The 26,441-nt window shown below is 40.0% G+C and overlaps 1 protein-coding gene and 1 long non-coding RNA gene across 12 annotated transcripts in view; one reads left to right on the forward strand and one right to left on the reverse strand.

Moving 5' to 3' along the window:
* Nucleotides 1-12,723: 12,723 nt before the first annotated feature.
* Nucleotides 12,724-18,136, reverse strand: LOC135971485 (uncharacterized). The gene is made up of 2 exons (XR_010587738.1): nt 17,466-18,136; nt 12,724-13,701 (listed from the first exon to the last, which is right to left on the reverse strand). It is a non-coding gene; the product is annotated as an uncharacterized lncRNA (long non-coding RNA).
* WARS2 (tryptophanyl tRNA synthetase 2, mitochondrial) overlaps nt 17,898-26,441 on the forward strand; it is a 113,480-nt gene continuing 104,936 nt past the window's right edge. For 10 of the 11 annotated variants that reach the window (XM_045364677.2, XM_045364685.2, XM_045364691.2 and 7 more), the window contains exon 1: nt 17,898-17,999. In XM_045364677.2, coding sequence (XP_045220612.1) covers nt 17,910-17,999 — 90 coding nt within the window. In that variant the 5' untranslated portion in view covers nt 17,898-17,909. Of the gene's footprint in view, nt 18,282-26,441 lie in introns of all 11 variants that reach the window. The other variant, XM_065547095.1, reaches the window with a different exon arrangement.

Here is a 26,441-nt window from a genome sequence, read left to right on the forward strand (position 1 = left end):
AAAAATACCACAGACTGTGTGGCCTAAACAATTGAAATGTATTTTTTCACAGTTTTGGAGGCTGGAATTCCAAGATCAAGGTGGCAGCAAAGTGGATTTCTTCTCAGGCCTCTCTCATTGGCTTGTAGATGACCAATGTCTCCCTGTGTCTTCTCTTCACATGTTCTCTGTGTATTGTCTGTCCCCTAATCTCTTCCTATAAGGACACTAGTCATATTGGATTAGGGCCCACCCAAATGATCTCATTTTACCTTAGTTAACCTCTTTAAAAGCCCTGTCCACAAACACAGTCACATTCTGAGGTACTGGGGGTAAAGATGTCAACATATAAATGTGACAGGAACACAATTCAGTCTTAAAGAGTAAATGCTGGTATTGTTAAATTCACTTCATTGGGTTTATTCAAGTTTGCACTATCACCAGCAATCAAGTGCTTCTTTTTAATTTTTTAAAAAATATGGCTGAACAAAGTACTGCTTAGCAGTAGCCACACTAAAAGTATTTACTTTCATATTAGAGGCTATAATTTTGTTTCTTCTATTTCAGCTCTCCTTGCCTAGACGATCATGTTTGAATTTCACAAATTTCATGTTATATTGACATAATTTTCCTTTTCACGAATTGCATATGAGGTACTTAATGTTACAGAAACACTTTTTGTGGTAGGCCAGGCTGGATTTTAAGTTGTCGTGACTCAGATGTTTTCCCTTGAATCTGGATGTTGTTTCCCAAAGAATCCTTGCCTTGAATATCTCCTCTACTGTAATAATGATTCTGAGAGTGGGACACGTGGGTTTTCTAAACTAATGAAAATGTGTCAACCTGGAGTTGCATCCTAAAGTCGCTGAGTTTTGAAGTCTATGTGAGGAAGAGAGGAAGAGAGGAAGTGAGTACACTGTATTCTAGAAGGGCATAAAATGAAAAACATTTCAGGGTACAAGAAAGACTAAGTGCGGTACTTCCTTATCATTGTCCCTTGCATTATTGGTGTATCGTGAAAAATAAATTCTCATTCTAGGGATTATGACTTCATGGGGAGGCAATAACACTGCAAGAGATTTATAGCTATCTCTGGTCTCCTGCATTTTGATACCACAGGGTTACCTTCTCCAATTCTCACAGGTGAGTTCTCTTTAAGGCCTGTTCCTTTCCCTGCCATCAGCTTGCCCTTATTAAATAGAACTTTACCTGTAACTGCTCCCTACAATGGTTTTCTATTGATGAATAGTCTCATATTCTAGGTGTTTATTTTCCAAGTGAAATTTCATTCCAAAACCAGTTACAAACAAGTGTTCTGAATCTCTTTAATCTCTTTTAATTACAAAAGAAAACATCCTCACTATATCAAGTTTGCATAGTACAGATGTCTATGAAAGTAAAAAGCAAAAGTTATTCTTTAACTCCAGAGGTAACTTATAATAGTTTTTATATGTTTTTAAAAAAATCTCAGTGAGGGAGCAGTTGGGAAATACACTGTCTTGCACTGTTGCTGGGTGTATATGTTTGTTAACATCTCTGGAGATGCACATAATCTCAGAATTAGTGACTCATTTTCAGAAATTTACTCTGCAGGTATAAGATTTATTCTCATATATACAAATATATATTTACAAAAGTTCACTGGAAGCATTGTTTGCATTAGTAACTATCTAAACACAAGCCAAATGTCCACCAAAAAGAGGTTGTATAAACAAATAATAATACTCTTACTCAACAGAATACTATAAAGCTTTTTTTTTCTTAAAAGACAGGGTCTTGCCAAGATGCCCGGGGTAGATTAGAATTCCTGGGCTCAGGGTATCTTCCTGCCTGTCTGCCTCCCAAATAGCTGGGACTACAGGCGTGCACCATTACACCCACTTATTGATTTTTTTAAACTGAGGTGTACATGTTTACTAATATGTAAAGATGCTCAAAGCACAGTAAGGAGAAAAATCAAGTCACAGAGTTTGTAAGAAAGCATGTGGGTATTTGTGACATCTCTGTGATATGCATAGAATTCTTCTAGAAAGATGCACAACAAATGACTGTTTCTCTTGGCAGTGGGATTCAGGAGTTGGGGTAGTAGGTTGGAGGGCAGAACTTTTACTTTTTATTTTGTAGTCTTCTTTAGTTTGAGGGGTTTTTTTAAACCATGTGAATGTATGACTTTTAAAATTGAAAAAAAATATATCTTAAAGAAGCAATTTCCATGGTCTGGACTTGACTTCTATTTACAGTCCCCTGTTAAGCAGATCATGATGCATTAGTTTCCCACTGTTTCCTGAAAAATTTTTTTCTACATCCTTTCTTTTTAATAGCCACTGTACATAATGAAAGAAAATGGTTGAATTTTGTCTAAGTTATAGTACAATTGGTAGGGAAAAGAAAAACAAGTTGGGCTTTATATTACATAATTCTTTGTTCTGTTGTGGTAACACACGTAAACTCCCAGGCAACATACCAAGATATGCTTAAGCAAAAAGGAAAAGAGCAAGAAATCTGAAGTGGAGAGCTTAGGCTGGAGACATGTAGAACATTTGACTACCCGATACCACATTCCTAATTGTTTGTTACATGTTTACTTTCTAGATCCTGGAGACCAGGAAATAGTTTTCTCATGCCAAAATTACATTATAGTTGTAAAATGTGAATGCTTAGTTACTTAGTTTTTGGGAAAGATTTGACCACTATTTATTTGAGAAAGATCAAGAATGATTAGAACTCAGTAGACTGAGGTTTTATGAAAGAATATATTACCATCTTAGACTTACAAAATGTTTTACAGTTACACAGAGTGAAGTATAGGCTAAGTCTTGTACAGCTGGCCACAGTGAAAATCACACGGCATTGGACTGCAGGACCATCAGCTTCTGATTCTGAGAATTTCTAGCTCTATCTCAGAGTTGCAACATATTATTGCTGGTCATGTCATTCCATGGTACTGACATCTTCTAAAAGTATTGGATGGTGCATGTAAATTACAACAAAATGAATATTTAATTTCATTTTTAGAATATTTAGCAATATTTTGCAATTCCCCTGGAGAACTGGCAGCTCCATGGGCTGCTGCAAAGCCAGGGCTAGCAATCCCTGCCAGAGAAGACCACTAGCATCAACCGCTTCTAAGAAGTCAGGAATGGTATGAAATGGAAGCAGAATGTGTCACTGTCACTGTTTTGATTTGATTTTTTAAAATCAAGAATTGGCTTTCCCAAGTAGGTACCAGAACAGTGCTACTGTTGAAATATTTCTTAAAACTCTGTACTGTCGATTATGGGAAAGCAAAGCCTGGGCACTTCCCCTGCCCTCCCTGACCAATTCCAGCAAGGAAAACCATCTGTGTCCTGGCAAAGCCCAGAACAACTGAATGCTCTGTGCAACAAGAAACAGTTCCTCCCACCATTCCTCTGCCTCATCCAAATACAGCTGTTTGCTTCAGTCTGCAAGTGCCTGAATGCACAGGCGGTTTCTGTGTCCGTTGTGTGAAAACCAACTAACATTTGCAACCCACTTTAGTTTTCAAAGCATTTTTCCCTCTTCTATATCCTGTGCTCCTTCTTCACACACGACCACAAGTTAGAGGTAAACTGAAGTTTTTATGATGTACTCAAGCTTCCCCCCTCCTCAGAGTGTCAAATCAGGTTGAAAATGTAATTGGTAAATATTTATTTGAGAATTGTAGGAACATTTTTATGTTTTCTGAGAAATAATCGATTAAAATTGAATCACATCCCCGCCTTCCAAAATGAGAGTTGAACTTCTGATGTTTTAAAATTTGACCAAACTAGTATCTGTGGTGTTTTATTCTATTCAGTTCAATGGCGCAGTTATTTACTGAGCATTCACTGTGCACAGGGTATATGCCATACAACCTCAAGCAAGGCCGTCATGGCTCTAGAAGGATCTTAGGGGTCCGTGGAGAACATTAGACAGTGAGGAAATGGGCTAGGGTGTGAGTGATCCTTTGAAAGGTGGGAGCACAGGGTGCTGAGGGAGCTCCAGGAGGGACACTAACTCCATCTTGGGAGAACATTTCTCATGCAGCTTCACATCTTCACAGTATGTTAAGGAGAAACATACTGTTTGGATTACAGACAGTGGTGTGAAAGTATCCTGTTTGGGAAAAGCAAACAAAAACATGCATATTTTCCCCCCTTGGCTTTGTCCATGTTCATCATGTTTTCCTCCAAGTTCCTCCTCTTATCTCATCATGGGCTTATGACTCCTCACGAGCTGCACAGGATGCTGGCTGTAAACAGAATCTTGGGACAGGGTCTGAAAATGCCTGTGTCATGCCAGGGCGTGGGAGGCAAAGAGTGAAGGGTCCAGCCGGGGACACCGGGAGAGAGGAAAAGACACCCACAACACAGCTGACTCTGGTTAGCAAAACAACCAAGGCCAGGGTAGGCAAGGCCAAAGGGCCCGAGGCTTGCTAAGGATCAGACCGCTCAATTGAGATGTTACTTTTGGGAATCTCTACTTGATCCTCTCTACCCCAGTACTGTCCTCCAAGTAGGGTTGGAGGACCCCTCTGGGCCTCTACAGAAACCTTGTTGCTCTCTCTAGTCACAAGAGGTCACAAGAGCTTCGGGTGGGGCAATCCCCTGTTCACTTGTCACTCCTATTAAGCTGTAAGTGTCCAGAGTTCAAGGCTGCTCTTTTATCTTCAGTGTCTTTCATACTACCTGGCTCAGACCAGCTTTCGGAAAATGTTTCCTTTTTTTTTTTTTTCCTGAGAAGGAGTCTTGCTCTGTCGCCCAGGCTGGAGTGTAGTGGCATGATCTTGGCTCATGCAACCTCTGCCTCTGGGGTTTAAGCAATTCTCCTGCCTCAGCCTCTGGAGTAGCTGGGATTTATAGGTGTGTGCCACCATGCCTGGCTAATTTATTTTTTGTATTTTGGTAGAGATGGGATATCACCATGTTGGACAGGCTGGTCTCGAACTCCTGACCTTGTGATCTGCCCACCTCGGCCTCCCAAAGTGCTGGGATTACAGGCATGAGCCACCATTTTTTTAATTAAAAAAAAAAATACTGGGCTGGGTGCCATGGCACACACCTGTAATCCCAGCACTTTGGAGGCTGAGGTGGGAGGACTGCTTGATGCCAAGAGATCAGCCTGGGAAACACAGGGAGAACCCTTTTCTAAAATAATAAAATAAAATAAAATAAAATAAATTGCCTGGGTGTGGTGGCACATGCCTGTAGTCATAGCTATTTGGGACGCTTAGGTGGGAGGACGACTTGAGGCCAGGAGGTTGAGGCTACAGTGAGTTATGATTGTACCTGTGCACTCTAGCCTGGGTGAGACAGTGAGACCCTGCCTCAAAAATAATTAATTAAAACATGAAAAAATACTAGAAATCTTCAAATTAAAGCACACACAGACACTTAATCCTACTGCTTTTTTTTTTTTTTTTAAATTACATTAAGATGTGAAAGTTCCCCTTTCATATCCTCCCTGTCTTCTTTGCTAAAACAGATATATCAATGTATACAGTAAATGTTGGTTGAGTCAATTAATAAATGAGTGAACAAACACTCTTGTCTGTGTTGAGATTAAATCCTGGAAGGAGGCTCCCAGTTTTTGCATCTGGAAGTCTAAGCATTGGTCTCAAGTTAGGTGCAAATCCTACCCCCTTGAATTCAAGGCTAGCCATTCCCTAGCCATAGCTGTAGCTGCTAGCTAGTAAGCTTCTGAGAGCACAAATTATGTTCTTTACCTCATATTACTACACACAGTGTTCCACCAAAAAAGTGGGGAGGGGTGCTCAATAGCTAATTATTAAATAATGAATCAACAAACTGTCCCCACCTTACCTGCTCAGCATTTTTCTCTGAAGATGCAGTGAATAGAAGTTGTATTAGTTTCCTATTGCTGCTCTAACAAGGTATCACAAACTTGAAGGCTTAAAACAACTCATATGGTTGAGTGCAGTGGCTCAGACCTGTAATCCCAGCACTTTGGGAGGCTGAAGCAGGTGGATCACCTGAGGTCAGGAGTTCGAGACCAACCTGGCCAGCACATGGCGAAACCTCGTCTCAACTAAAAATACAAAACAATTAGCCGGGTGTGGTAGGCGCCCGTAATCCCAGCTATTTGGGAGGCTGAGGCAGGAGAATCGCTTGAGCCCAGGAGGCAGAGGTTGCAGTGAGCCGAGATCGCTCCACTGTACTCCAGTCTGGGCAGCAGAGCAAGACTCCATCTCAAAGAAAACAAAAACAGAAACAAATGTATTAGCTTACGGTTCTTGGGGTAAGAAGCCCTGAAATCAAGGTGGAGGCAGGGCTGAATTCCATCTGGAGGCTTTAGGGGAGAATCCAGGCTTTTCTTTTCTACCTGCATTCCTTGGCTCTGGGTCCCCTTCCATCTTCCAACCTCTGTTTCCATCATCCCATTTCCTTCTCAGACTGACTCTCCTGCCTCCCTGTTAGAAAAACCTCTATGATTACATTGGAGAATAAACCAGGATAATATTCTCATCTCAAGATTTTTAATCACATCTGCAAAGTTCCTTCTGCCATATAGTCATCTTCAGGGCCCGTCATTCTGTCTACCATAAAGCCCTTGGGGTAGAGACACAGAAAATCTGTGCACGTTCTGGTCCACACTCTCCTAAAGAGCAGTTTGACTTCATTTGCATTCTCTTTGATCTTAGTTTCCTTATCTGTAAATAAGAAAATGTATTTAACAAATACATTACTACACATGCACATTCTGAACTTTGAGGATACATAATAAAGCAGACAAAAGGCCATGCTCCTATGCTGCCTATATTCTAGAGGAGGAGAAAATAAAGTAAAAGATTTTAGGTGGTAACTGGTGAGCACTGGTGAGGAGACCAGCACGTCTGGAGTAGAGCAAAGCAGGGGAGAAGGCAATGGGGAAGGGCCAGAAAGAGAGGTTGGGATGGGAGATGCAGGTCACTTAGGTCTTACAGGTTTTGAGAACTCTGGATTTTTTCCAAATGACATGGAAAGCCACTGGAGGGTTTTGGGCAAAGGAGTGACCATGACCTGACTTACATTTTAATAGACCACTCTGGTGGCTGATTGAAAATACACGGAAGAGGGTGAAGGTAGAAGCAGGGAAATGTGTTGGTACCTTATTCTCTTTACTCCCACCTTTCTTTATGCCCTATTCATTTGCATATCCTTGCTTTCTTCATGCAGTTCTCTGTTCTAAGGGCACCCTGCTCCTCTTTCCAATTCAAAATTCTATACAGACACTCCTTCAAGACTGAACTCAGTATTCATTTTAGAGCAGTAAGGAAACTTGGGGAGCTTATTCTTTGCCCCCATCTTCAGATGAGGACACTGGGGTCCAGAACTCTTAGGAAGCCTGTCCAAGGTTATACGAATAGCAAGCAGTGGGGCTAGGATTGCTCATAAAGTGTGATTCTAAGGAAATCGAAAGGGATTCCTGATACAAAGATGTTTCTCTTGAATTTTTTTTTTTTTTTTTTTTTTTGACAAACCCACAGCCAACATCCTATGACTTGAAATTCTGTTTGCTGTTTGCCTTCTCCCTAATTAAACTGAGATCTTGAAGAGCATGGATAGTATCCTATTCAGCTCTGTGTATTTAGCACAGTGCCTGGCACAATAGACACTCAATAAGTATTTGCTAGGTGAGTAAATAATGGAATGTCAAGCTCTTGAAAATCTGTTTGTGTGTTACTAGTCTCATGACCTCCCCAACTCCACCATTTCATGGTGTTAAATGTCAGTTGGACAGGTCTAGAAACCTATGAGCTGAGTGTTCTAGAAAAGGAGACCTTATTATTGTCTTAAAAAAAAGGAGTGGCAACATGATTAGAGTGCGGATCTTCCCAACAGAGTAAAGGTCAGAGCTAGAGACCCTCTTCTTTTCTTTCCCTCCTTAATTCTCAAGCAGTTCTGAGATAAGAGGGATGACTAAGTTCTAAGTGAGTGTCACTCTTTGAGGAGAAACCACAGTCCTGTGACCTTCTGTGCACTAGGCATGGTAGTCGTTTTTACTGACGTAATAACTAGCAGTGACAACGTAAGTGATAAGTGTACCCCTGCCTCTTACTCGTGTGGTGGGGTTGTGCACGTAGACCAGGAGAAAGGCCCCAAGAAGTATGTCCCTGTTTTCACTGTCAGTGGTTGTGTGGACTCATACTAAATTATCTAGTAGCTAATATTTTTAAAAATAGGGAACTTGGGCCGGGCGCGGTGGCTCAAGCCTGTAATCCCAGCACTTTGGGAGGCCGAGACGGGTGGATCACGAGGTCAGAAGATCGAGACCATCCTGGCGAACACGGTGAAACCCCGTCTCTACTAAAAAATACAAAAACTAGCCGGGCGAGATGGCGGGCGCCTGTAGTCCCAGTTACTTGGGAGGCTGAGGCAGGAGAATGGCGGGAACCCGGGAGGCGGAGCTTGCAGTGAGCTGAGATCCGGCCACTGCCCTCGAGCCCGGGCGACAGAGCGAGACTCCGTCTCAAAAAAAAAAAAAAAAAAAAAAAAATAGGGAACTTGGCTGGGCGTGGTGGCTCATGCCTGTAATCCCAGTACTTTGGGAGGCTGAGGCAGGTGGATCACCTGAGGTCAGGAGTTCGAGACTAGCCTGCCCAACTTGGTGAAACCTCATCTCTACTAAAAATACAAAAATTAGCCAGGCGTGGCAGGCGCCTATAATCCCAGCTATTCGGGAGGCTGAGGTAGGAGAATCGCTTGAACCCGGGAGGTGGAGGTTGCGTTGAGCCGAGATTGTAACACTGCACTCCAGCCTGGGCGATGGAGTGAGACTCTGTCTCAAAAAAATAAAATAAAATAAAAATAATAATAGGGGACTTGAGTTCATACTATCATGCTCATGCTCTGGAATGGCACCTATTTTCCTATTGTATTTCTTAAGTTTTTAAGAAATCCTCCCTGCAATACTCAGCTTTTCTATGGTGGGATCCACGTTTTAATCCTCCATGGAGCGCCAGCATCCTAGACACAACCATGTTAATCGGAGTTGGTCAACACATGTGGGCAGGATGGCAGTGAGGGAGGGAGGAAAGAAAGGTGGTTTTCCAATTGCATGTCTCTGAGGTTTTGGAGTGGGAAATAGGAAACTAGAGCCAAGAAAAGGTGATACATTTGATAATACGTAAGAAGTATCGTATGTGGTACTCGGATAACATAAAAATTACCTTTTCAGTGCTTTAGTTTCATGGACATGCAGTAAGAATGCATTAAATGATTTTTTTTTTAAATGAGTGAACAGTATGAATGAATACAAGTACTAGTGCCTTTGCCTGACAAGCTTTAGTGATAAATGGTTTTCCCATCTCTTCCAGATCTTACTCTTCCCTCCAGGCTCTCTCCCACAATACTAGCTCCCAAACTGTGCCCCCCTCCAATCCCCACCAAGAGATGCACGTAATAATATTAGAAGACTCTTTATTTCTCCTTTATTTTGAATTTATTATCTAATGTTTTCTAACAAAATTTTTTCTTCTAGTCATAATTTGATTCAATTCCTCCAACGCTAGACTATCCAAGACACGGTTTCTGGGTCTTCCACAAATTCATGATATAACAATCAAAGAATCATTGAGGTGCCAGTGGGATCCTCTATCAAAAGAGCAGGATAATTCCACTCAGTAACCTGTATTTCCAAAGTACTGGGCAGTCCTTGGGTTAGAAATGCAACAACACCTACATGAGCATAAGCTTATATGTTAATGGCTAGAAGGAACCTTGAGAGGCATTTGGTTCAAACATTCTCACTTCTTTTCAGACACATACGTGCACAAAAAGGTTCAAAAGTTGCCTGGGCCCTGTGGCTCATGCCTGTAATCCCAGCACTTTGGGAGGCTGAGGCAGGTGGATCACTTGAGATCAGGAGTTCGAGACCAATCTGGCCAACATGGTGAAACCCCATCTCTACGAAAAATACAAAAATTAGCCAGGCATGGTGGCAGGCATCTGAAATCCCAGCTACCCAGGAGGCTAAGGCAGGAGAATTGCTTGAACCCAGGAGGCAGAGGTTGCAGTGAGCCCAGATCACTCCGCTGCACTCCAGCCTGGGCAACAGAGTGAGACTCGGTCTAAAAAAACCAAAAAAAAAAGTGGCAAAGTTCAGGACTTTCCAATGTCACTTTACTTGCTACAGCAGTGTTAGGACGGGAATAAAGTCCCATCTTCTTTTCAGTGCACCCATTGCCTTCTGGGACACATTTTCTCCTTTTCTGCTTCAATCCTCCGAGTGGAAGTTTACCCTCTTAGATTACAACTGATATGAACAGATCCTTAAACACAGAACTGGCACACAGAGAACTTGATGATAAATTGGAAAATGATGCAAGCACAAGGACTGAATCCAGAAATAAATCATATCTTCACATAATGTTTAGAGAAATTGCATTTTGAAAAATTTCCATAGAAATTATTTTACCCACCACAGGAATGCTACTCTCTCCCACAGGGATTTGACCAAACAGAAAGGGAAGCAGAATGGAGGAAGAGTAGTAATTTAGATTTATATGTGAAACATTATTTGGAACCTAAGTAATAACCCTTAACTAATCAGAATGTTTTATGCATTCTGCTTTTTAGCAGAAAGAGCAAACCACAAGAAAGCAAGCATGTAGTAGAGAATTAAAAAATGCTTCCAGGGTTTCTTAGGCTCAAAAAAAATTTTTTTTCCCAACTCTCTGCACTATCTAAAATATCCCATTGCACATTTCCCTCCTCTCCCTCGCATGTGTTTTGTTCATTTAACCAGTTTGCCAATATTTATTGAGCTCCCTCTTTTTTTTTCTCAGTTTCCACGTACAGCACTGATGAGTCCGTCTTGGATGTGCCTAGTACTCTAAGTCAGAGATGAAGATAAAGTTCTTTCCTTTAAGAAGTTTAATGCCTGTTTAAAAAGTTATCCTAAGATGATTTTGGTTTTTATCATTTTTAGTTATATTCCTAGTTCTGTAAATAGATAGCTCTACAGTGAATATTTTCATTCAGATCCATTGTCTATCATTTTGCATTTTGTTCTGTGCATCTGGGGAAGGGGCTGGCAGAGGGACTGACCTTTACAGACTGGATAAGTCATACTCCTTTGCTCTGAGGTTCATCAAATGGGAGTAACCAAAAGATCAGAAGATCAAAGTGTGAGAGAGAGGCAGGGGTAATTTCCCACCCACCATCTCTCCAACACACATATACTTTGTTCTCCACACCTACAAGCTGTGGGTAGAAAGTGGTTCCATTCCTCTTCTAAATGCCACAGCACCTGTTAGGTAGCCCTCTTCTGGAACTCTCTCTTAGGCTAGCAGCTGGCACACAAATCATTGTGACTGCCGATTACAAAAGAAGCATATTTCTGAGAACAAGCCAAAAGTAATACAGTTGGGAGCTAGAGGACCTGCTACAGAGAACGAAAACAGGTCAAGATATTCTTCCCACCTACCCTTCAAAAAGAGATCTGTGGAAAGCCACTTCATATTCAGGTGGCTGAGAGTTGCATATTCTCTGTCTTTCATAAATGGAAACCTGCTATGCTAGGATGACAAGCAGGGGCAATTTCACTTGGTTGAACATAGCTTCCTGGAGCACAGTCTTGAGAAAAATTTTGAGGCCCATTCTCAGAACCTGCATCTCAGTATCTTCCACAGACATGGGGTCAGCAGATATACTCTAAAATGTGGATTCTGACTATAATACCTATTTCTGTATTTCTAAATGACTGTAATCTGAGACAAGGCAGAAACGAGTGTCTTGAAACACAAGAGTTACAATGGTGTCATGTAGCCCTCCTCTTTCTTCCCCTCACTTTACACACAAGGAAAAAGAGGCACATACACGGAAAAAGAAGCATGTGAAGGGTGAATGGTTCACAGATCAGTAATGCATGCTGATTTTTTCCAAGATCATGCTCAGTTCTACTTACTGAGGAGAAAAAGTAAAGAAAAATATGGTTGATTGCAGTTGTCAATGAATCTGGGGAAGTCCAGTGAAATCTCATGGGCTGAAGTGGAATTTGACTGAGACAGTTAGGTCAAGACCCTATTTTTTTTTTTTTTTTTTTTTTTTTTGAGACGGAGTCTCGCTCTGTCACCCAGGCTGGAGTGCTGTGGCCGGATCTCAGCTCACTGCAAGCTCCGCCTCCCGGGTTCACGCCATTCTCCTGCCTCAGCCTCCCGAGTAGCCGGGACTACAGGCGCCCGCCACCTCGCCCGGCTAGTTTTTTTTTTTTTTGTATTTTTTAGTAGAGACGGGGTTTCACCGTGTTAGCCAGGATGGTCTCGATCTCCTGACCTCGTGATCCGCCCGTCTCGGCCTCCCAAAGTGCTGGGATTACAGGCTTGAGCCACAGCGCCCGGCAAGACCCTATTTTTAGAGAGGCAAAGATATCTTTTAATAATGTTTTTATAAATATCAAGATCTAAGCATTATGTTTTACTTGCAGTAGTCACACCTAGGATCATAGCATCATACTAGAAGACAGGGTGTTGGATGGAATCTAATGTAGTTTGATTACAAAGACAAACAGAAAAGAGCCTATCTAAAAGCCACTCGAGGGAGCTTTTTGGAGATCTTGTTAAAGTTCTTTTTGTAAAAGATAAGCTTTGAATTGCAAACCCTGCTCCCCCAAGTTATAAAGTAGCTGGGAGCAAAGGATGGTGATTTTAAAATAGAGTAAGTGCACAGATAGTATAAGGATCTTGTCTTTAGGGCCATACCAAGTAGAAAAATACACCATGCAAAGGGAGACAACAAAATAAAATACACTTTCAAAAGTTTAATTTTGCTCATTTTAAAGTTGTATTTCCTCTATGGGATACACGTCCTAAGACTGAGGATGAAAAATGGGGATAAGGAACACTGAAATAGTCTTACAATTCTCCCAAATTATTCTCTATTCTAGATCCATACACAAGGGAGCAATTCTCTGCCTTTTTTAAAGACCTGTTCTCTAATGTTGAAATGACCATTTGTAAGAGTATGGAGAGAAAATATTAAATATAAACAGGAATCCTGGGGCCTGTAACATTGCTATGTAATCAGTATTCCTCCTGGTTCTGCACACTAACAACTCTACATGTAACGGAGTCAGTTTTCATGCATGTTATTCACTTGTATCTGTTCTGACTCTCTACCCACCTTCCCCACCTTAACTCTCATCAAAATATCTTCACTGTTGTGGGGTGGAAAACTGTCCTTAAGGCAAGAAGTCGAACCTGGCAATACAGAGTGTGGCCTTGCCCCTTAATTTTAAGAAAAAAGTACTCTGAGAAAAATCCCATTTTGCTATTCACATCACTTAGTCTCTTCTTGCATTTTGCTCTTTCTTCCAGAAATAAAGTGATAATGATGGCTCCCTAAAAAACCCTTTAAGCCTTCCCAAAGATAAGATGAGCTTCTGATTATTGTCCTTACAATAAGATGCTATAATTTGCTCTCTCCCAAAAACTACTAGGGAAAGACAAGATCTTTTTACATTAGGGGTGGAGATGAGAGTATCAGCCTTTAAAAATAGGATACTTGCTTGTTCTGACTTTGAAGCCTAACACAAGGATGTGGCTTTATGTGGAACCTTTCCCCATCTGGACTGGCCCTAGCTTTAGCCTCTTCAGCTTTACCATGGTGTCAAAGTAGAACACTCATCTGGAGATGAAGGTTCTTCTTTTTTTTTTTTTTGAGATGGAGTTTCGCCCTTGTTGCCCAGGCTGGAGTGCAGCGGCACAATCTTGGCTCACTGCAACTGCTGCCTTCCAGTTTCGAGTGATTCTCCCGCCTCAGCCTCCTGAGTAGCGATTACAGGCACCTGCCACCACACCTGGCTAATTTTTGTATTTTCAGTAGACGGGGTTTCACCATGTTGGCCAGGCTGGTCTCAAACTCCTGACCTCAGGTGATCCGCACACCTCGCCCTCCCAAAGTGCTGGGATTACAGGCATGAGCCACTGCACCCGACTGAAGGTTCTTTTCATTCTTGCTTTTACTTGTGTGATTTTGGTCAAGGTACTTAATATCTGTGGATCAGTTTTCATCAGTTATAAAATAAGAGGAGGAACTAAAGTTAAGCCAAAGGTAAAAAAAGAATAATCATTATTACAGCTTCCCACATACTTTAATGACTCTTGGAAGTTATCTCACTCAAAAGCAGGATCTGCCTTACTTTAATTTGGGTCCTTATAATAGGTCCAGCATAAGATGGCATGGTCAGAGAACATGTACAGAGAACTGTACCCCATAATTATGAAGAGAGAGGTTTGTTTGCTTTTATTATGGAATCTCTTCTATATTTGAAAAAACATATTCAATATAAATGAAAGGTCAGGGGTGAATGAATTGTGCTTTAAGTAAGTTTTGAAGACAACTGCCATCTAGTCTTTGCAGTCTGCAAAATTCTTCAAGTGAATAAATGTGAGGGCAAATCTCCATCACCTTGATCAGCATCTAATACCAACCTGACACTTAGAATTAAATTAGAGAAACAAAATTGGATACTTTGAGACTTGAGGGCTGATTATACTGCTTGAGCTAAGAATGGATTTAAACTCTTCCCTTATCCCATTTAAATCTAACTAGGTATAAACTCTCCATTACTAAGGAATAGAGGTGTGTCTGCAGAGGTGGAGGTTCCCCTTGATGTTCTTGGACAAGGAAACCTAATCCTTTCTTCTGACACACATGGTTGCAATAGAAACCATTTCCCAACTGCCAGTCTGGTTTTAATCTGTTGTTTCTAGCAAGAGAGGATTTGCAGGGAATGTTAAGGAGAGAACAAAATTACCAGAACTTACTATAAAGTAAAAGTGTTGATGAGAAATCAAAATTTAAACAAGTGTTCAAAATTGTAAGCATGAACATATGCAGACACATAGTTCATGCTATAAGAATAGGACTATAGAAGTTTTTAATCTTAGGTATGTTTAAAGTCTGCTCTCAACACAACATTTATATCTCACTTTACCAAAGTTCTTTAGCTTACTCAAATGATAGCAGTGGTAAAATACTGTCATTAAATACAGTGGTGCTTCATTTAAACAACACTGTTGGAGAAAAAAGTATTCCATAGGAGAATTTTCCATATAACCAACTGCATAATACACACTTTTCTTTCTTTTTTTTTTTCTCTGAGACAGTCTTGCTGTGTCGCCCAGTGTGGAATGCAGTGGCTCAGTCTGGCCTCCCTGAAACCTCTGCCTCCCTGGTTAAAGCAACTCTCGTGTCTCAGCCTCCCGAGTAGCTGGGACTACAGGCACACACCACCATGCCCGGATAATTTTTGTATTTTTCGTAGAGATGGGGTTTCACCATGTTGGCCAGGCTGGTCTGGAACTCCTGACCTCAAGAGATCTGCCCACCCCGGCCTCCCAAAGTGCTGGGATTACAGGTGTGAGCCACCATGCCCAGCCTATGATATATATACACTTTTAAATGTTAACCATTTTGTATGAAAACATTTCAAAAGTGTATTACGGGTTTTTTCTTTAAACATACATTGAATAATATATCTTTCCCAGAGGAGTCACAGTTACCATTATTAAAAACTTATTAAAATAAGTTAAATATACTGAGCTGAATATATTCCTCCTCTTAGAAGATGGTGAGCTTTGTAGTCATACTTTCCCCAACACCAAAACGCTTACTGTGAAAAAGTACAAAAGTAGACAGAACTGGTTCATTTTTAATACATCCTGTGTCTTTTCTGTTAACTTCCTTCCAGTGGTTAAAAGCATATCAATCGCTGACAATAAGCTGTGTAATTTGTTCAAATCCAATTTACTTTTAAAAGAGGTGCCTACTCTGCACAAGAGACTATTCTAGGTGCTGGGGGAGATGTTAGAAATATAAACTATAGTCCTTGTCCAAGAAGCAAGGCTGACTGAGTGACACCTGAGAGTTACCAGGTGACCACCAAGGTGCAAAACACAATTTATTACTTCTAACAAAGTCTAAAAATTAGCAAATATTTCTGATTTTAAAAATCAGAATACTGAAGTTATCAAACTTGTGGTCTGAAGTTCCACCTTTTTTAGTGGGACTATGTCTTGGAAATACGTCCCACGAAAATATTATTGGTCATGGGAGTCTGCAGATAAGACTAAGAACTACTACTTGAAGAAATAAAGTAGGTATACACTTTGACAGCTTTTGGTGCACCATAGTCTTATTGCTAGGTTTTATCTTGCTATCTAGATGGCTAAGGATGTCAGAAATCTAACCTTGCTAATTGCTAGGGTCATATAATCTAATTAATAAAATATATGTAAAAAACTGTACTATAATGCTTTCCTCTATGTATGAGTAAAACATGTAGGGCATTTATTAAACTGCATTTTACAAGGGATAACATACATCCCCTTTCCCCTGGCAAGGTTTGTTTCCAAGGTCTCAGTAATACCACATTCTTTGGGTTCTACAACACCTCTTGGCTCCTTTATTCCCATCATCTGGCTGCTTTCATTCCACAAACTCTATCTGGTGGTCTCAAGGATTTCCTTGGTTTCAAGTACCATCTGTTCTGTAGTTCATATCGCTTCTGAGCTTCAGACCCATGTATCTATTTAATGGGCACCACATTTTGGAAGTACTACAAGCACCTCAAATTTAACAGCCAAAACCAAACTGATGAGTTTTGTTGAAGGCTGTAACTTGATTTCCTAGGTTTTTTTTTTTTTTTTTTTTGCCTCCATCCCTTTTCTGCTCACTTTTCTGCTCACTTCTAAATTACACCAATTATACTTGAACTTCACCAGTACTTTGTATACCTACAAGATTATACTATACGGTTTTAATTTACTGTTTTGTCTTACCCTGGTAGATTTCAGCTCCTTATCTCCTACCTCTCCTTGGTAATTTTCAGTAGCTGGCTGAATTATAACAAAACACATAAAGGAATCCTCATTAATTTCTTCCAGTTATATTTTTACTGAAACACTCGTAAATCTGGGCGATTTTTAGGTGAATTAACAGAAGCAGGAGAACTGTATTAAATCTTATCATAACCCCAAACAAAACAATTTCTTCCATCAGGTATAACCTTCCTGCAGTCTTTCCTAATTAGGTTGAAACACCCCAGTCCTAACCACTCCTCCTCAAAACTTGGTGTTTGCTTCTTTAACACCTATTAAGTGTACATTATTTATCCGATACTCTATTAGACTGTACACATCTTGAAGGCAAGATATGTCTTTCTCTGTACTTTCAGTGCCTAGCACATTACGGTAGGATTCAACAAAGTTCACAGGACGAATGAAATAAGGCCACATATGCCCAGTGCGGTGGTGCATGCCTGTAATCCTAGCACTTTGGGAGGCCGAGGCAGATGGCTTGGCTTGAGCTCAGGAGTTTGAGAGGGCCTGGGCAACATGGTGAAACCCTGTCTCTACCAAAAATACAAAACTTAGCCGGGCGTGGTGGCGCACCCTTGTGGTCCCAGCTACTCAGGAGGCTGAGGCAGAACAGCTTGAGCCTGGGAGGCGGAAGTTACAGTGAGCCGAGATCGCGCCACTGCACTTCAGCCTGGGCGAGAGTGAGACCTTGTCTCAAAGAAAAAAAAAAGGGGAAATGAGGCCACATACGTCTAAAAAGACCACTTACATTGCCCTCTAAAAGAACTGGGAGTTCGTAAACAAACTTTTTTAAGGTTGCCTTCACAAAGCTAAGATGAGAAAGGCAGCCTACTTGACTTTCTTCCCAGTCTAAAGCGCTGCTACTAATAATCCCCAAAGAGATTCTCCTTCCAGGAAGGCTGATGCAGACATGGAATCCAGGGAAAATCACTAAAGCCCCACCTCGTTCCTGTCCCCACCTGCTCGGTAAAAACTGCACTCCGCCTGATACCGGCTGCGCAGCGGAGCCTGGAGGCCCGGGCCGCGCCCAGCAAGCAGGAGTCGCGAGACTGGGATTGGCTCTCTGAACAGACGTCATTACGAACAAGACGGCTCCGCCCTTCTCAAGATGGCGCTGCACTCAATGCGGAAAGCGCGTGGGTGCTGGAGGTTCATCCGGGCACTTCATAAAGGATCCGCAGCTGCTCCCGCTCCCCAGGTAACCAAAGACGGCCCTTCCCTCCACGGCTTCCCACGCGCGAGGTTCTTCTCATCCCACTGCCCTCTATTTCTCTCCTCCCGCTTCTTACGGAAAGTACGTGCCTTCTCTCGCCTAAGGTCTACTCGCCTATGACTGCCGGCCTACTCAGAACGTAGTGACGTTGCAAGGATACGTGATGACGTAAAGGTCCCTTGGTGGAAAAAGCGCGCCGCTTCCTGACGTCTTGAGGCCGCCTCCAGTTCTGGGAGCCGAGCGCCGCCGCTGTTGCCGGGCAACGCGGTGAGGCTACCCTAGCTGTGATGTTTTCAGAGACCGGTTGTTTTAGAGACTGCTCTTCTTATCGTGGTCCTATTACTGTTTTTACCCTCCTTACCCTAACAACAAGCTAAGGGGCTATCGGAGAGGTTAGGGAAGTCTTGTTAGGCATTGGGCGGGTTAGGTCCGGGCAGCAGATTGGCAGTGTGGTACTTGAGCAAGTGTCAGTCCTTCTTCCATTCTGGTTGCTTCTCGTGACTCCACAGCACTGCTGTATCTAGCAGGTGAAAGAGTGACCGCAAGCTGCCACAGAGTTCGTCCTGTCCTGCGCTTGACAGCACTGCCGTTACCATTAATCTCGTCGTATGGAGACCATGTCACGGCCTGGTCTTATTGGGATTTGTCTTAAATATTTGGAATTTTACCCTCAAAGCAAAAAAGTCAGGGGGAAGGGATACTCTTTCTGTTATTCAGGCTTTTACCAAACGTCTTCCAAGTGCAGTCTCAGTGGCAAGCACTTTGACATACGATGTCTACGGGAGATAGCTTCTGGGAACTAGAGGGAAAGGAGAGAACGTGATAATGTAATTTCCTGGCGTCGTTTGCATATTCATTGCTATAATGCGTAGGTGTGAGGATGTCACACCTATTGTAACTGTTGTGTTGAGAGCTAGACTGGAAGGTAGCCTAGAGGTCAAAGGTTTGGTCTGCCGCTTGATAGCTGTGTGAGGAGTCAATCTCTTTGGGACGTTTTTTTTTCTTTTTTTTCTCATATTGAGTGGAGGAAGAGTTGGACTGATTGACATGTTAATGTTCCTTCAAGCTCTGGGAAATCTATAGTTCCATGATTATGAAGCCAAAACAAAGCCAATGAGAGTAATTATGGAAACCAAGATTTAAGTTCAACTTATTTTTCTAATCATGTCATAAATTTTTTGAACTTCCGTTTTTTAATTGATGTGAGCCTCTCAAAATTCTTATAAGCTAATGTATTAATATATTACCAGAAAGCTCCTTGTCAACAAACAACTATTCAAATGTTACTTTAATTTTCAGCAGCAATGCTAGGCAAGACAATTAGATAAATTTATCAAAAATTAGATAAATTTATCAAGAATTCCTCTTGCAATTTGAGGGTTTGATTCTGCAGAAGCAGAATTAGCTGATTATTTATAATTAATAGCACATTAACACCTGTGTTATCAAAGTAGCTAAGCCTTATTCCAAACTAAAGAATTGAAGATGTCTTGAGAATAGAGAATCAAAGAGAAAAAAGAAAAAAAGAAAAAAACTACAGCCTGCTAAAGACTGCCCAGGGAAGTTTAAGACACTAAGTCATTATAAATGCTAAAGAAAAAATTTCTTAAACCTCTACTATTGTTGCAGTGGCATTTATGAATAGGGCTATTAAAGTTAATTATTAATCTAGATTGTTTCAAGATGTAGAATTTCCAGTACAGATGAATGTTTCTAAACATTTAATTTAGCTTTGAGTAGAATAAGAATTAAATGTGGGAGTATTTTTTTAAAGTGTAAATCTACATATAATTTCAGTCATTGAAAATGATGGTTTGAAAAATTAATGTGGTCTTTCAAAAGACTAAGACACAAAATTGTGTTCATAGTGTTATTACAGTGTTATGTTTATATATAAGTGTTTATATAAACATATATGTAGAAAAAAAGACTGGAAGGGAACAAACTTTTTTAACTTTTATTTTTATTTTTTTTTTATTTTTATTTTTTCTTTTTGAGACGGAGTCTCGCTGTGTCGCCCAGGCTGGAGTGCAGTGGCCGGATCTCAGCTCACTGCAAGCTCTGCCTCCCGGGTTTTTACGCCATTCTCCTGCCTCAGCCTCCCGAGTAGCCGGGACTACAGGCGCCCGCCACCTCGCCCGGCTAGTTTTTTGTATTTTTTAGTAGAGACGGGGTTTCACCGTGTTAGCCAGGATGGTCTCGAACTCCTGACCTCATGATCCGCCCGTCTCGGCCTCCCAAAGTGCTGGGATTACAGGCTTGAGCCACCGCGCCCGGCCAACTTTTTTAACTTTTAAATTTTGCTTTGGCCTTCCTAAATAGTGAGTTAAAAGTTATTTGTTTCCTTTTACAGCATTCCATATTTTTCACATGTCTAAATTGAAGACACACTTTTTTATAACCAGAAAAAAGTTTTGAAATCATAAATCTTTGTACAAATCTTTAGTCATTAATACCATTTGTGATATTTTAGGTTTCTGGGGAAGATACTTGTCCCACAGTGCCATTATTAAAATGGCCTTAGAAAAGGACTACTAAAAATTTATGGCCACTTTTCCTGTATGTATCTTCTTTTTCTCTTGAAAAGCTTCCTTTGAAGTCAAAGGGATTTTGTGAACAGATGCAGAAATATGTGAAAGAGGCACTGGATTCTTAAACCAGATGCATTAGACATTTTTATTATATCTCATAACCTTTGTAGAAAACAAAGATTATTTTGCAAGACTAGTATAATGGGAAAAAATCTATATTTATCATATGAATGGTTCTATCAAAAACCAAGAAATAGGCACGTTAGTTTTTATTGGCCTTGGCTGTGCACTTACTCCCTGAGTTGTGAAGCAAAAGTGAATGAGCCATAGCAGTGCTATGTTAGAAACTCTAACTAATAAAGTATTGTGATTCCTAGGTTGTTTTAATGGTTTTTAGTGTTTTCCTTTTTTAAAACAAAATCTTGGGTGAAAAGCTTGACATAGGGCATTTTTGCTTATCTCAGATGCAGGCATTTATCTCTCAAGGCCAGATGTAAACTGAAGTTGAAAATAAAAATTAGGGAGAAACAGGAATAACAGCACATCACTCCATACTCATTATGGGATGTCTACAATTTATATGAAAACGGTTTATTTTGCCAGGTGTTGCCTGACAGAAAACTGTTGAAATCTGACAAGATGAGCGTAGTCATAGAGTCAGAGGAATTAAGACTTGACATGTTCTGTTTAAATGTTGATGGTATTAGGTAAATTTAAGCCTGTCATCATTGGCCAAACACAGAATCCATACTTCTTTAAGAACTAAGTCATGATGGTGTTGTGCAAAGAGTGAAATACTGATGGTTAGATTTTTGCAAAAATATTTGTTATTCAGTTGAAGTATGATAAAGTGTCCACATTTTATTGCAGTTGAACATGCTTCATTATTAGCAGTGCCTAGCCTGGGTTTGGCCAGTATTCACATAATGTTCTTGCTGTTAACAATTGCCAAGTATAGCCATTAGATGAAGAATTATGCCTTTAAAAAAAGCATGGTTTAAAATTTTGGACCCTGTATTTAATTCTCACAAGACTTAAATTTTTTTAATTTAAAAATAATTTTAGATTTACAGAGTTGCAAAATTAGTACAGAGAATTTCTGTGTACCCTTCACCAAGCTTTGTCTTGAATAATCATAATACAGTTATCAAAATCAAGAAATTAATGTTGGTACAAAAATAGTAATTTAGCTACAGACTTAGTTCAAATTTCACTAGATTTTCACTGTCCCTTTACTTAGTCCAAGATCAAATCCAGGATCCTACATTGCATTTTGCTTTCATGTGTTTTCTAATCTATACATTTTCTCTTTCATGACCTTGGCACTTTTGAAGAGAACTGGTCAGTTATTTTGTAGAATGTCTCTCAGTTTAGGTTTATCTGATTTTTCTTTGTGATTAGACTGAGGTTATGGATTTTTGGCAAGAATACTGCGAAGAGATATTGTTCATAACAAGACCTTGAGGCAGGTATTGCCACCTTATTTCAAACGTGAAGAAATAGTCTTTAGTTAAGTAACTTGCCCAATGTCACACAATGGTGGAATTAGGATGGTAAGATTTAATGTAGGCATTTCATTCCATATTTTGCAATTAGTATTTGTTACTGTAGGTTTCTGCATTGTTAATGACATTAAATTGGGGTAGTGTTTCCACTGACTTTTAGCTTTTCTCTGCCATGCATTGTTCATGCAACATGCAACATGAGCTAATCGGCATGGTATGTGTTCAAGAGCTACTACAACCATCTGGGAATTTTGCTAGTTGATTACTCTGACAATTTGATGAGGTTACTTCATCTCTCGTGGCAAATAAAGGTGTTGCATGGATCCACTCTAAAGCTCCTTTTAATCTCAGTCAGTGAGTCTGTTTGTTTAAAGTGTTCTTGTGGTTGGTTGCTTTTGTGAACTGACCTAGTTTATTATAAATGATAATAATATTTAAATTCTTTGCAAAATAGCTTTGAGCAGCTAATGAAAACTACTGATAGTAACTGTTGAAAATATAGATGAAGGAAGAACTGTAGCTGAATGCTAAGGATTTATGCTAGCAGATAGTATGGCAGCCATGGCCTGGAAATGCTAAAGAGAGTGATGCTGCTGACCTCCAAATTCTTGCTCAGTGTATCTTTTGAATGACTGCAAGTTATAGAAGAGTTGTCTGCAGAATCTTCTGCAACTATATCTGCACACACACAGAGACAAAAAGATATATATTTTTGTATAAATATATTTATACACATTTATTTATTTATTTATTTAAACATCTATTGGCCAAGCACTGTGGCTGACGCCTGTAATCCCAACACTTTGGGAGGCCGAAGCCGGTGTATTTCTTGAGCTTAGGAATTTGAGACCAGCCTGGGCAACATAGTGAGACTTGTCTCTATAAAATATTCAAAAAATTAGCCGGGCTTAGTGGCATATGCATGTAGTCCCAGCTAGTCAGGAGACTGAGGTAAGAGAATCCCCTGAGTCCAGGAAGGCTGCAGTGAGCAGTGATTGTGCCACTGCACAGTTAAGATCCTGTCTGAAAAGCAAACAAAAAAGCCCCCCAAATCCATCTGTCTGTCTGCCTGTCTACCTCTCTCTCTCTCTCTCTCTCTAATCTATCTATCTCTATATTCCTTGTCTTTTAGAAAAGGAACTAACAGCTAGTGTGTGCTATGTGCTAAAGCCTCATGGTATGTGTTACACATACTTTGTCTTATTTACTTCATACAACAATTTGTAAATATTATTCTTCCCATTTTATAAAAGAGGAAACTAAGGTTCAGAGAGTTTAGGTAATTTTCCCAAGTCACAGAGTAAGTAAATAGCAGTAACACAGTTCAAAGCTAGTCTTGCCTATGCTTTTCCCACTTTACCAGTAGTCTTTTATCAAATGAAATCTTACATGAATCCCTGTTATATAAAACAGATAAAAGCAAAGCTTTTCTGATTTAAGAAGCAGAGGAGTATTTTTAGCCCTGCTTGTTTGATTTCCCTCCCCCCCTTACCCACCCCACTCCACAACCCATGGGCTCCTGAGACAGTGCCACACGATTTTGGATTTCTTAAGATGTAGTTTGAAAAATACTGCAGCTTCCATAAATATCCAAGTAAGTTTGTTGATCAGGACCACATATGATGGATGGATTATTTTTAAGGAGCTGCACTGTAAATGAGTTTGAGAGTATTTACTTTGATGTGTATGTATTTTATAACTAAAAGACAGTATTCTATTGATCTTAAGCTACCTGAGAGTACGTGAGATAATAGCAGTCAAACAACTTTCTTTCCTTTTCTTGCCTTCTTTCTTTTTTATAGCTTAACTTCTGCCTAACATGCTGATCTTTGTGCCCAAAGGTAATGCTTTGGATTCACTCTGTCACTGTTGTAACTAACCTAGCCTCTAGCCTCCTCACAGAGAACACTTATTCTCGTTCTTTTCTGGACTCTATTCTACTGCCACCATTCAGGAGTTCAAGACTTTCTCTTCTGAAGATTACAATATGAGGCCTAAGTCTTCCTCCTAAATTTCAACAGAGAAATTTACTCCTTTAGGGTAGATGCTGCTCAGCCACACTGTCAGACCCTTGATGCTGAGAGATAATTTATAGGTACAGAGGTGATATGCTGACTCCAGCTTGAGTTAATTTAACTCTGCTCAGGCATTTACAGTTTTCTCTCTCTACCATTTCTTAACAATATCCTATCTTTTTTTCTCCAGTTCAGAGGCTTCACAGATTTCCTTAACTTCTCTGCTTACTGAGCATAGCAAGGTCATTTATAGGTCTTCGCACTGACCCATCACCTGAGTTCTGTTAGGTTTCTACTCATTAACCAACATTCATCTGTAGCTTTCTTTTTTTCTTGCCATACAGTCTTCTGTTTTTTTCTAGAGCTACTCCTCCATTTCTAATTGAGAAAGTTCTAATTGAACTGACTTCTGGTTGGCTAAAGAACTGTTTTTTGTTTTTGTCTTTGTTTTTTTTTTTTTTTTTTTTTTTTGCCCTTTTACCTCCTAAAAAGCAGAGTGAAGCCAATCTGATTTTTAATTCATGGATATTCTTACAACTGCCGCTTCTACATCCTTTGCATTCTTTGCAGATGCACCAAACAGCATGCAAGAATGTCAGTTTCTTCTTCACATTCTTATCTTCATGTTCTGACTGTGACTCACTGAGGATGGATCCCTGAATAACCTTGGTTAGGTTGCTTCTTATCCCATTTTCTTGAGATGATAGGTGTAGATTTTTCAGTAAGGTAGTTGAAAGTGTAAAATAAAATAACATCTTACTTTGTAAAACATTTTAAAGTGGAATCTATTCTCTTTAATAATATCCTATTTTAATACAGCATTTTATAGTTTTCAGAATGCTTCACATTCTCGTTTACTCTTGAGTGTAATATACAAAGTTCCTCTGTTTAGCCATCAAAAATTTTTACTCATTGATTAAACTTTTATTGTGCCTTCCCATGTTTTTTAACCAGTTTTGCAATGATGATGAATATAAAGTAAATATCCGTGTTCTTTCAAGTTTTACTTCAGCGACTATTATCCTATTTGTACTAAAATTAATTTAATGTTTAATTCATTTTTGGGCCCTGGTCTGATAGTATTGTGATAATTTCAGTTATTACTAAACATGATGGTAATGGAGGTGGTGGTGATAATAGCAAACATTCATTGGATGCTTACTATGTGCCAAGCATGGTTTTAAGTATTTGACATTCATTAACTCATTTAATCCTCATAACTCAATGAGGTAGGTGTTATTAGCCCCATTTTATAGATGGTGATTTTGGGAGGTTAGATAACTAACCTAAGGTTACATAGCTAGCAAGTGCCGGAACCAAAATGTAAACCCAGCTAGCCTGATTCCAAACCCTGTGCACTAACTACAATGATGATAAATTCTGAAACAAAGTACACATGTTAATTTGCTGATAACTGCCTTGTAACTTTTAAATCTGTTCTATGAAAGCCACTTATATATCTTGCCATGGTGACATGTAGAGTAGAAATTATAAATCATCCTTTGTTGTTGCTATTCTTACAGTCTTGTTTGGCTCAATGAATTATGAGAAAGAAGCAAAGCTGTCTTGTAAATTTATCTCCATGTCTCTATTTGGCTACTACCACTAGGATTACCTTGTATAAAATAAGAGCTTTTAACACATGAGTCCCAAGGTGCATGTAGGAAGTTCTATTTATACACAGTCTATAGCTAAAAGGTCAACCTGCACAGAGCCCTGCAGGCAGAGGAGAGGTGGTGAGAGCTAAAGCTGATGGATGACCAGGGGACCAGTATCTAGGGTCTAGTTGGGATTTATGGCTAGAGTGCTTTCTTCAAGAAGTAGCAGAAGTACAAAGTGAAAAGGTGGGAAATATGAAAATAGTGTTGTGGGCCATTTCTGCAAGGGACAAGGAAGAATTTGATTCTAAAAGATTGTCCTTTGAAGGAGTTCTTAAAGAGGTCTAAAATTCATTAATTATAGAGTATTAAGGTGAGTGTATTAATATATTAGAATGATGATAAGGCTTTAAAATTAGCAATATTGAACAGAATTCATTTTATACATCAAACAAAGAGCTTCTCATGAACTTTTTGTCATACTCCTCATGAACAGAGACTTTGCATGGAGTGGTCAACTTTATTATATGAATAAAGCCTACTCTTTATTCACCATGTCACTTTGGACCCTTTTGGAAAGCAGGAGAATATAAAAGTGAAGGAAAATGGAGCTGTTTGTTCAAATCCCAGATTTGGATTCCTGTCCTCCCATGGGGAGAATGTTCTGAGCAGCCAGTTCATAAATTTGCTGGAAAAGAGAAGAGGCCTCTTGGGCTGAGGGTGAGTGTGCAGTGCGAAGTTGGAGTCCCAAGGGAGATGTTAAGGACCAGACTGTGTG

This window comes from Macaca fascicularis, chromosome 1, assembly GCF_037993035.2.
Source record: "Macaca fascicularis isolate 582-1 chromosome 1, T2T-MFA8v1.1".
NCBI classification, from domain to species: domain Eukaryota; kingdom Metazoa; phylum Chordata; class Mammalia; order Primates; family Cercopithecidae; genus Macaca; species Macaca fascicularis.